General features: G+C 48.7%; 1 protein-coding gene across 5 annotated transcripts in view; it reads left to right on the top strand.

Moving 5' to 3' along the window:
- LOC124013622 (signal peptide, CUB and EGF-like domain-containing protein 1) overlaps positions 1-11986 on the top strand; it is a 146675-nt gene that overhangs the window by 91601 nt on the left and 43088 nt on the right. For 2 of the 5 annotated variants that reach the window (XM_046327953.1, XM_046327954.1), the window contains exons 7-8: positions 764-817; positions 5557-5646. The exons of 2 other annotated variants lie outside the window; for them this stretch is intronic. In XM_046327953.1, coding sequence (XP_046183909.1) covers positions 764-817; positions 5557-5646 — 144 coding nt within the window. The remainder of the gene's footprint in view (positions 1-763; positions 818-5556; positions 5647-11986) is intronic. One more of the 5 variants, XM_046327955.1, reaches the window with a different exon arrangement.

Raw genomic sequence — 11986 nt, 5'->3', positions numbered from 1 at the left:
AGGCAAAGGGTGGCTATTTTAAAGAATCTAAAATCTATTTTGATTTGTTTAACACTGTTTTGGTTACTACATGATTCCATATGTGTTATTTAATAGTTTTGATGTCTTCACTATTATTCTACAAAATGAAAATAGTAAAAATAAAGAAAAACCCTGGAATGAGTAGATGTGTCCAAACTTTTGACTGGTACTGTTACTCAGTGCACATTAGAGTACATATTACTGTTAAAGCTCTATTATTTCTCATATGTTTTGCAGTAGATGTTATAGATGTGTGAGAGAAACTGGTGAGAAGGGCTTTGGGATGAGTTAACTTCACCCCTGAGCCCTCTCTCCCTACCCCGGCCTCGTCTTATTTATACACTTACAACAAAAGACAGAGGGGAGAGATTGAGCCCCTTATACATTCAGAAAGAGAGAGAGAGAGACAGAGCAAGAGAGATGGACAGGATGAGTGAGAGAGCGTTAGAGAGAGCGCAGTAACATATTTACATTTTATAGATAATCAACCAACCTTAAAGTGCATTCTCAAATATTTTTTTTTTCTTGCAAATATACACAAAGTGATGTGAGTAACTTGAAGCTGTGAGTAATTGAATAGAGATGGAGGGCGACATTTTAGGCGTGCAAAAGAGCACAAATCTGTGTGAAAATACCGTAAACCTCATTATAATCTGGCAGTGTGATTCAATTATACATTTTTCTTCAACGATCTGTAATCCCGCTGACAGATTATAATGAGTTTTACAGTATTTTTACACAGATCTGTGCTCTGTTGCACCCCGAAAATGTCGCCCGGAGTTTCATGATGACGATGGTGATTATTTCCTGTCTGGGGCCTGAAGACTGCTCACCCTGTTTTTGGAGATCGTGGCATGGGGAGAAGAGGGAGTAAAGAATTCTCCCCATCTAAATGTGTACTCAAAAAACCTGGCTTCCAGCGCATGTTGAAAATAGCTGATTTGCAATGTCGTAGAGGGGAGTTGTATGATCATTCAGTGTCTCTTTCCTTTATGTGTCGCTCTCTCTGGCTGTTTCTCTCTCTCTTTCTCTCTCTCTCTTTCTCTTTTAATCACACAATTACACCTGTACCAATATACACACTCCCAGACAAACATACACTTTGACTGCCGACAGAGTAGTCAGTGTAGTAGTAGTAGTGTGTTAATGTGTCAGGGAGTGAAAGAAGGAATAGAGGGGGTTTGATCAGTAGGTAGGGCTGTGGTGGAAACTGGAAAATGAATAGTTGAGACGTCTCAGAAGTTGAAAAACACATTCATCATCTTCATTACGCTGGGAAAACTAGCCAAGTCAGTGTAACGCATGCCCATCGCCAGCCCGAGAGACGCCAGGCCTGCATGCCACTGTTTGCCAAATGGCTAACTTTTACGCCCGCCTGTCATTGTGGCCCGTATCCCGTGGCTATGGTGGCTCCGAAGCCGAACAGAGAGGAAATGTTCATGATTTTTTTTCTGGGGGAATTTGCAGAAGATAAATGAGAGGTTCCAGGTAAGTGAAAGAGTTTTTCATGTTATTTTTTCTTCTTTGCCTTCCTTCCAACGGACCCCAGTCCCACATTTGGCAAGTGTGGAGGCTTGGACGTACCAAATAGTATTTTTTTTTCTGCCTTTAAAAAAATAAATACTTCAATTTTTTTTTGGTGCACAGAGACGTTCCTGAACGTTCCCGGAGTGTTCCAAAGGGAGCCTGGCGGTGTCTGTCTGTCTGTCCGTAACGAGACAGTGATTTACAGACTCCCTTGTTTCTCCATAGCTCCTAAACAAGGTTTATCCCACCGAGTTGCAAAATCCGTGGCAAGCTAAAGCAGATTGGCAGATACACACTCTTTTTCTTGTGTTACATTATACCAGTTAGTCAAAGTCTGTACATTTGCCCCCAGAAGGAGTTTAACCATTTCTGGAGTTGACTAAGTTCAGATGCATCTGAGATTAGGCAAGACACTGAACACAATACCTCAGGGTTCCTCAACTGAAGGCCCGTGGGCCAAATTTGTCCTGCGGGTGGTTTAATTTGGCCCTAAAAGTTTTCAGAGAAAAAAAAATATATATATTATTTTTTATTTATTATTATTATTATTTTCCATTGTTGGACATAAGACTGTAAAAACACCAGGAAATCAGCTTGAATTGATTTTAATATAGCAAATCTGTTCCCAAGTATTCCCACCCATAATAGACGTGATGCAATTGTAAGCAAGGTTTGAAATGATTGTTTTAGTCAAATATTCTATATGTTTGGGTTTCTTGCGGTCAATTTGCAGTCAATTTGCGGCTGAATCTAGTTGATGATCCCTGCAATCCCTGTTCTAACTGGAATTAAAACACACGCACACACACACACACACACACACACACACACACACACACACACACACACACACACACACACACACACACACACACACACACACACACACACACACACACACACACACACACACACACACACACACACACACACACACACACACAGGTCTTCTGTCATGTCACAAATAAACCCCTTTTCTGTGTGTTGTCATTCCTGCTGTACTACAACACTGGAGAAGCACACTCTCTCCCCACAAACAGATCTCAAAACTGCCTTCATTTTGTTCCCGTAACCTTTTCCTTTCCAGCCATGCGAGGACCCACGACATCCACGGAAGAAGTGGAAAACCTCCGAAAGAATGAAAGAAAGAGAGAAACCCTGTTCTCCTCCTCCCTCTGTCCCGTGTCTTTTTCTCTCTAGTGAGAGGAAAGGCTCCTCTGTGGTCTGAGTGTCCCAACTGCTCTGTCACTGGGCCCACCTTTGACCCACCTTTGTGTAGTGCTGTCTCTGGTGCTCCTCCTCTTCCTCTTCCTCCCTCCCTACCTCCTCCTGCTTTCTGGTGATAGTTACTGATTGCCTGTCTTGTCTGAGCATCCATGTTCAAATTCAATTCAAAAAGGGTTAAATCCTTAATTAAGATTATAAAAGGGAATTCAATTAAAGACTCTGGGGGGAACTAATAAAACAATGATACAGGATTAGAGTGAACATCTCAGTTGCAGCCTGATCTAACGTTACATAGAGCTACCCATCCAAACCAAAAACAAACTTCACTCCAAACAACTCCCCCTCCTCCAACCTGCAATATGCCTCCCTCCCCCTAACAGTACAGTACAACGGCCTCAACAAGCAAACTAGATCCTGTTGCTGTGGCAACCCCCGAAACCCACGTCATCCACCCACCCCCACCCATCAGCACCTCCTCCCTCATCCACCTGTAGAAACAGGGACCAGTAAACCCTGCCTGTTTCTCAATAACACCTCCGTCATGCCGTCATCCCAGCCAGCCGCATGCATTCTCAATCTGACACGCTCTCCGTGTCTGTCAGCCCGCCCGTTTGTCCTCACCATACCTCTGTCACTAATCTACGCAGCCCTTCTGCCTGTCTGTGTTTCTGTCTGTCCGGCTGCATGGGAGATCCTACTGTTCTACATTTGTTTTTTTGTTCAGATTTGTATTTTCTTTCATTTTTCCCTCCTTGAATTGCGGTTACATTAATAGCAACCAACTCTTGTCCTCCTGTTTTCTTACAGTGCATCGTTACTGGTTACCGTTACTGTTCTCCTCTTAGCTGTAGTGTACTGCTATGGATTCATTCCTCCCTCTCTTCAGTGATTATTTCCTGTGTAAGTTCTGCTCCAGTCTAAACAACCCCCCTCAGAAGGCCTCCTCTAAACTGGCCTTAGAACTGTTGATTCCTTGTAGCCCCTTAGGAGAGTCCTGGGGTCCTCTCTCCTCCTCCTCCTCCTCCTCCTCCTCACCCTTTCTTACACAACCACCCACTCACACACACACGTTCACACGCTCATACACACATGCACACACCCTCGCACTCAAGCATGCACACGCTCACAAGCACTCACATCCATACACCAGCACGTAATTGCACAGTCACCCATATACACACACGCACAGTCACCCCACCCATATACACACGCACAGTCACCCATATACACACGCACAGTCACCCATATACACACGCACAGTCACCCATATACACACGCACAGTCACCCATATACACACGCACAGTCACCCATATACATACGCACAGTCACCCATATACACACGCACAGTCACCCATATACACACGCACAGACAGGCACAAACACACACGCACATACATGCACATACGCACTCATACACACACACACACAAACCGTTAGTTGAGAGACAGAAAGCCTCCATTCATTCGTGAACACTGCTTCAGAGAGTCCTTCACTTTGTCTACCAAACCTTCCCAAACTAACCGCCTGAGAAAGACCAGTAACGGGCCAAGCCAGGGGTGACCGAGAGGGGGGGCTTTAGTTACCCCTTCCTCACCAAAATCCCCCTCCATAGTACTTTGTACATCAAAGACAGTCCTAGTTCCATTGTACTGAGTGGCAGTGCCCTGGCCTGTCCCCCCATTCAGTTCTTCAGAGAGAGATGCTCATTCAGAGCCTAATGACTCTGACGTCCCAGTGAAAGACTCCCACTCTTCCCAGGGCCCAGTAGAGCTCCTCACCACCCCAGCCCATCCACTCTAACACAGCGTTTGCTCATGCATATCTGTGTATGCTCAGCTGCATATCTGCATGTTCATCTTAAACGTAACCCCATCCCCGACCTTTCCCCTCTCCCTTCTCACCCCCCCCTTGGGAACATGGTTTCCAGCGTTGACTGTTAAAGCCAGTTGTGATGTGTTCCATAGACAAACAGGCAACCAGCGCTGCCCCCAGACGACCTCCTTCTCCTCTCCTCTCCTCTATGCATGCCCTCTCCATCGCCCATTCCCCCCCCCCCCACTAGTCCCCAACCCCATTTATTCCTCCTCCCATTTACTTCTCCCATTGTGGCCCACGATGGGACGGGATTTCCTCTCTCTTCTTCTCTCTCTCATCCCTTCATGTTGTCATTCTGAAGTCCTTGTAGTTGCTCCCTCCCTCTGTAGTGTGTTGGATCTGGTGGCTAGCATAGCCTCTTAGCCGTTGGCGTCACCCTGTCCCTTTCTTCTGTTGTCATCCTCACCCCCCTGCTTCTTACCCAACACTCGTGCAGCTTGTCTTGGACATGTTTGCTCATCCTTCCCTCTACTCCTCCTTCCTTTCCTCCTCCCCCTCTTCCTCCCTTTCGGATGTGAGGGAACCATTGCTGAGTGTGTGTGGCCGTTTGATATGGAAGACAGAAACAGCAACGGCTACAACATCAACGTCAACCAACTCCCCCACACCCCCGCTAAATTATATTTTTAATTTGAACTACTATTTTTGTCCCCTACCCCCACCCTTACCCTCATTTAAACTTTTTTTTTGTTGCTATCTGGGACTTTTGGATTTGTTTTTGGGATTAACACTCTAACAGGGATTTTGGCGCCTTTTCATGGCTTCTTGCTTCTTGGCTTTGGTTTTGCTCAAACGCCAAGAGGGGCTGACTTGACTTGACGTCTCGGGCGGCAGCGGGCGGTGGACATTGGGCTTCTCATTAACCTTACTGCTCACTGTTTGTCCCCTTGTCACTTGTGTTTTAGAGAGAGATGAGGCTGCAATTGAGAGCTCTGAGTTCAATGCCACGTCAATAGCTGATGTGGACAAGCGGGTGAAACGGCGGCTACTTATGGGTAACTCTTTTCTTCCTCTTTCTATGTGTTGCCATGGCGCTTGTGCTTGTATCCTCCCCTTTCCTCTCCCTCTCTCTCTCTCTCAATTTTGTATTTTTATTTTTATGAAAGTCCTTGGTACCCTGTATGTCCACCCACAAGGTCCCCAGTCCGTTGGTAAACTTCTCCAACCCTGCTCCCACCTCTCCCCATCGCCCATCTCGGCTGAAGATACATGTTCTCTAGAGTTCCCGCAGTAACGAACAGCTACTCCTGTAGGCAGCTACACGTCCCTCCAAAGATTAGACTGGTGGTCAGGCACTACTCCTCAAGTACTGCTGAGTCTTTAGAGATAAAGGAAGGTTTATGGACAATGAAAAAGGTCTTGAAGAACTCGGGATTTTGACCATTTTGACACGGTTTCACTGTTCACTATTAAGGTGCAAATGTTCCTGTGAGGTTTTAAACACCCTCAGTCCTTCCTTGCACCTGATGATACTCATGGCTTGGAGGGACAGTACACGAGGAGGCGTTTCAGATCCATCCCATTATATCTTTGGCGTTGCCATGGAGAACATCTCAGCTAGTATCTTTGAAGGGTCTCTATCTGCAGAGTCCCTTTGCCTATAATGGATGACATAGGGCTTCATTCAATCGAATCCACCACCCGGAAGTCTCCGGGTGAAGACAAATCATCAATCTTATGTTGTGAGAATGTGGCTTTTGGATTCATTTATTCAATAAACTCTACTGCTGTGCTTGCCTTGCCTTCTTCCAGATAGCGGGTTTGATTGAATAGACACCTACGTCTTTAATGTTGGTGACCTTTATCATCCCATCCATCCTATGGCATCATTTCCATCTCAGTCCCCTTGGCCAGTTACGTTTCCTAGCCTGACCCTTGCAGTACCAACATATCTGAAGCCGTACTCCTCAAGGGATGCTTTTCAGAGGGCCCTTCACAGTTCATTATCACCATATGCCCCTCGCCATCTTCCCGTTTCAGACTGCCACCCTACTCCTCAAGGGATGTCTTTCAGAGGGCTCTTCACAGTTCATTATCACCATATGCCCCTCGCCATCTTCCCGTTTCAGACTGCCACCCTACTCCTCAAGGGATGTCTTTCAGAGGGCCCTTCACAGTTCATTATCACCATATGCCCCTCGCCATCTTCCCGTTTCAGACTGCCACCCTACTCCTCAAGGGATGTCTTTCAGAGGGCCCTTCACAGTTTATTATCACCATATGCCCTCGCCATCTTCCCGTTTCAGACTGCCACCCTACTCCTCAAGGGATGTCTTTCAGAGGGCCCTTCACAGTTCATTATCACCATATGCCCCTCGCCATCTTCCCGTTTCAGACTGCCACCCTACTCCTCAAGGGATGTCTTTCAGAGGGCCCTTCACAGTTCATTATCACCATATGCCCCTCGCCATCTTCCCGTTTCAGACTGCCACCCTACTCCTCAAGGGATGTCTTTCAGAGGGCCCTTCACAGTTCATTATCACCATATGCCCCTCGCCATCTTCCCGTTTCAGACTGCCACCCTACTCCTCAAGGGATGTCTTTCAGAGGGCCCTTCAAAGTTCATTATCACCATATGCCCCTCGCCATCTTCCCGTTTCAGACTGCTACCCTACTCCTCAAGGGATGTCTTTCAGAGGGCCCTTCACAGTTCATTATCACCATATGCCCCTCGCCATCTTCCCGTTTCAGACTGCCACCCTACTCCTCAAGATATGTCTTTCAGAGGGCCCTTCACAGTTCATTATCACCATATGCCCCTCGCCATCTTCCCGTTTCAGACTGCCACCCTACTCCTCAAGGGATGTCTTTCAGAGGGCCCTTCACAGTTCATTATCACCATATGCCCTCGCCATCTTCCCGTTTCAGACTGCCACCCTACTACCTCAAGGGATGTCTTTCAGAGGGCCCTTCACAGTTCATTATCACCATATGCCCCTCGCCATCTTCCCGTTTCAGACTGCCACCCTACTCCTCAAGGGATGTCTTTCAGAGGGCCCTTCACAGTTCATTATCACCATATGCCCCTCGCCATCTTCCTGTTTCAGACTGCCACCCTACTCCTCAAGGGATGGCTTTCAGAGGGCCCTTCACAGTTCATTATCACCATATGCCCTCGCCATCTTCCCGTTTCAGACTGCCACCCTACTCCCTCAAGGGATGTCTTTCAGAGGGCCCTTCACAGTTCATTATCACCATATGCCCTCGCCATCTTCCTGTTTCAGACTGCCACCCTACTCCTCAAGGGATGTCTTTCAGAGGGCCCTTCACAGTTCATTATCACCATATGCCCTCGCCATCTTCCCGTTTCAGACTGCCACCCTACTCCTCAAGGGATGTCTTTCAGAGGGCCCTTCACAGTTCATTATCACCATATGCCCCTCGCCATCTTCCCGTTTCAGACTGCCACCCTACTCCTCAAGGGATGTCTTTCAGAGGGCCCTTCACAGTTCATTATCACCATATGCCCCTCGCCATCTTCCCGTTTCAGACTGCCACCCTACTCCTCAAGGGATGTCTTTCAGAGGGCCCTTCACAGTTCATTATCACCATATGCCCCTCGCCATCTTCCCGTTTCAGACTGCCACCCTACTCCTCAAGGGATGGCTTTCAGAGGGCCCTTCACAGTTCATTATCACCATATGCCCCTCGCCATCTTCCTGTTTCAGACTGCCACCGTACTCCTCAAGGGATGTCTTTCAGAGGGCCCTTCACAGTTCATTATCACCATATGCCCCTCGCCATCTTCCCGTTTCGGACTGCCACCCTACTCAAGGGATGTCTTTCAGAGGGCCCTTCACAGTTCATTATCACCATATGCCCCTCGCCATCTTCCTGTTTCAGACTGCCACCGTACTCCTCAAGGGATGTCTTTCAGAGGGCCCTTCACAGTTCATTATCACCATATGCCCCTCGCCATCTTCCCGTTTCAGACTGCCACCCTACTCCTCAAGGGATGTCTTTCAGAGGGCCCTTCACAGTTCATTATCACCATATGCCCTCGCCATCTTCCCGTTTCAGACTGCCACCCTACTCCTCAAGGGATGTCTTTCAGAGGGCCCTTCACAGTTCATTATCACCATATGCCCCTCGCCATCTTCCCGTTTCGGACTGCCACCCTACTCCTCAAGGGATGTCTTTCAGAGGGCCCTTCACAGTTCATTATCACCATATGCCCTCGCCATCTTCCTGTTTCAGACTGCCACCCTACTCCTCAAGGGATGTCTTTCAGAGGGCCCTTCACAGTTCATTATCACCATATGCCCCTCGCCATCTTCCTGTTTCAGACTGCCACCCTACTCCTCAAGGGATGTCTTTCAGAGGGCCCTTCACAGTTCATTATCACCATATGCCCTCGCCATCTTCCCGTTTCAGACTGCCACCCTACTCCTCAAGGGATGTCTTTCAGAGGGCCCTTCACAGTTCATTATCACCATATGCCCCTCGCCATCTTCCTGTTTCAGACTGCCACCCTACTCCTCAAGGGATGTCTTTCAGAGGGCCCTTCACAGTTCATTATCACCATATGCCCCTCGCCATCTTCCTGTTTCAGACTGCCACCGTACTCCTCAAGGGATGTCTTTCAGAGGGCCCTTCACAGTTCATTATCACCATATGCCCCTCGCCATCTTCCCGTTTCGGACTGCCACCCTACTCAAGGGATGTCTTTCAGAGGGCCCTTCACAGTTCATTATCACCATATGCCCCTCGCCATCTTCCCGTTTCAGACTGCCACCCTACTCCTCAAGGGATGTCTTTCAGAGGGCCCTTCACAGTTCATTATCACCATATGCCCCTCGCCATCTTCCTGTTTCAGACTGCCACCGTACTCCTCAAGGGATGTCTTTCAGAGGGCCCTTCACAGTTCATTATCACCATATGCCCCTCGCCATCTTCCCGTTTCAGACTGCCACCCTACTCAAGGGATGTCTTTCAGAGGGCCCTTCACAGTTCATTATCACCATATGCCCCTCGCCATCTTCCTGTTTCAGACTGCCACCCTACTCCTCAAGGGATGTCTTTCAGAGGGCCCTTCACAGTTCATTATCACCATATGCCCCTCGCCATCTTCCCGTTTCAGACTGCCACCCTACTCCTCAAGGGATGTCTTTCAGAGGGCCCTTCACAGTTCATTATCACCATATGCCCCTCGCCATCTTCCCGTTTCAGACTGCCACCCTACTCCTCAAGGGATGTCTTTCAGAGGGCCCTTCACAGTTCATTATCACCATATGCCCCTCGCCATCTTCCCGTTTCAGACTGCCACCCTACTCCTCAAGGGATGTCTTTCAGAGGGCCCTTCACAGTTCATTATCACCATATGCCCCTCGCCATCTTCCTGTTTCAGACTGCCACCCTACTCCTCAAGGGATGTCTTTCAGAGGGCCCTTCACAGTTCATTATCACCATATGCCCCTCGCCATCTTCCCGTTTCAGACTGCCACCCTACTCCTCAAGGGATGTCTTTCAGAGGGCCCTTCACAGTTCATTATCACCATATGCCCCTCGCCATCTTCCCGTTTCAGACTGCCACCCTACTCCTCAAGGGATGTCTTTCAGAGGGCCCTTCACAGTTCATTATCACCATATGCCCCTCGCCATCTTCCCGTTTCAGACTGCCACCCTACTCCTCAAGGGATGTCTTTCAGAGGGCCCTTCACAGTTCATTATCACCATATGCCCCTCGCCATCTTCCTGTTTCAGACTGCCACCCTACTCCTCAAGGGATGTCTTTCAGAGGGCCCTTCACAGTTCATTATCACCATATGCCCCTCGCCATCTTCCTGTTTCAGACTGCCACCCTACTCCTCAAGGGATGTCTTTCAGAGGGCCCTTCACAGTTCATTATCACCATATGCCCCTCGCCATCTTCCTGTTTCAGACTGCCACCGTACTCCTCAAGGGATGTCTTTCAGAGGGCCCTTCACAGTTCATTATCACCATATGCCCTCGCCATCTTCCTGTTTCAGACTGCCACCCTACTCCTCAAGGGATGTCTTTCAGAGGGCCCTTCACAGTTCATTATCACCATATGCCCTGCCATCTTCCTGTTTCAGACTGCCACCGCCATCTTCCCCTTCACAGTTCATTATCACCATATGCCCCTCGCCATCTTCCCGTTTCGGACTGCCACCCTACTCAAGGGATGTCTTTCAGAGGGCCCTTCACAGTTCATTATCACCATATGCCCCTCGCCATCTTCCTGTTTCAGACTGCCACCGTACTCCTCAAGGGATGTCTTTCAGAGGGCCCTTCACAGTTCATTATCACCATATGCCCCTCGCCATCTTCCCGTTTCAGACTGCCACCCTACTCCTCAAGGGATGTCTTTCAGAGGGCCCTTCACAGTTCATTATCACCATATGCCCCTCGCCATCTTCCTGTTTCAGACTGCCACCCTACTCCTCAAGGGATGTCTTTCAGAGGGCCCTTCACAGTTCATTATCACCATATGCCCCTCGCCATCTTCCTGTTTCAGACTGCCACCCTACTCCTCAAGGGATGTCTTTCAGAGGGCCCTTCACAGTTCATTATCACCATATGCCCCTCGCCATCTTCCCGTTTCAGACTGCCACCCTACTCCTCAAGGGATGTCTTTCAGAGGGCCCTTCACAGTTCATTATCACCATATGCCCTCGCCATCTTCCCGTTTCAGACTGCCACCCTACTCCTCAAGGGATGTCTTTCAGAGGGCCCTTCACAGTTCATTATCACCATATGCCCCTCGCCATCTTCCTGTTTCAGACTGCCACCCTACTCCTCAAGGGATGTCTTTCAGAGGGCCCTTCACAGTTCATTATCACCATAGTGCCCCTTCGCCATCTTCCTGTTTCAGACTGCCACCCTACTCCTCAAGGGATGTCTTTCAGAGGGCCCTTCACAGTTCATTATCACCATATGCCCTCGCCATCTTCCCGTTTCAGACTGCCACCCTACTCCTCAAGGGATGTCTTTCAGAGGGCCCTTCACAGTTCATTATCACCATATGCCCTCGCCATCTTCCTGTTTCAGACTGCCACCCCTCCTCAAGGGATGTCTTTCAGAGGGCCCTTCACAGTTCATTATCACCATATGCCCTCGCCATCTTCCCGTTTCAGACTGCCACCCTACTCCTCAAGGGATGTCTTTCAGAGGGCCCTTCACAGTTCATTATCACCATATGCCCCCGCCATCTTCCTAACTCAGACTGCCACCCTACTCCTCAAGGGATGTCTTTCAGAGGGCCCTTCACAGTTCATTATCACCATATGCCCCTCGCCATCTTCCTGTTTCAGACTGCCACCCTACTCCTCAAGGGATGTCTTTCAGAGGGCCCTTCACAGTTCATTATCACCA

The sequence above is a fragment of the Oncorhynchus gorbuscha genome, linkage group LG25, assembly GCF_021184085.1.
Source record: "Oncorhynchus gorbuscha isolate QuinsamMale2020 ecotype Even-year linkage group LG25, OgorEven_v1.0, whole genome shotgun sequence".
In the NCBI taxonomy this organism is placed as follows: Eukaryota; Metazoa; Chordata; class Actinopteri; order Salmoniformes; family Salmonidae; genus Oncorhynchus; species Oncorhynchus gorbuscha.
Note: the sequence above shows the minus strand (reverse complement) of the source record. Positions and strands in the feature narration are given on the sequence as shown.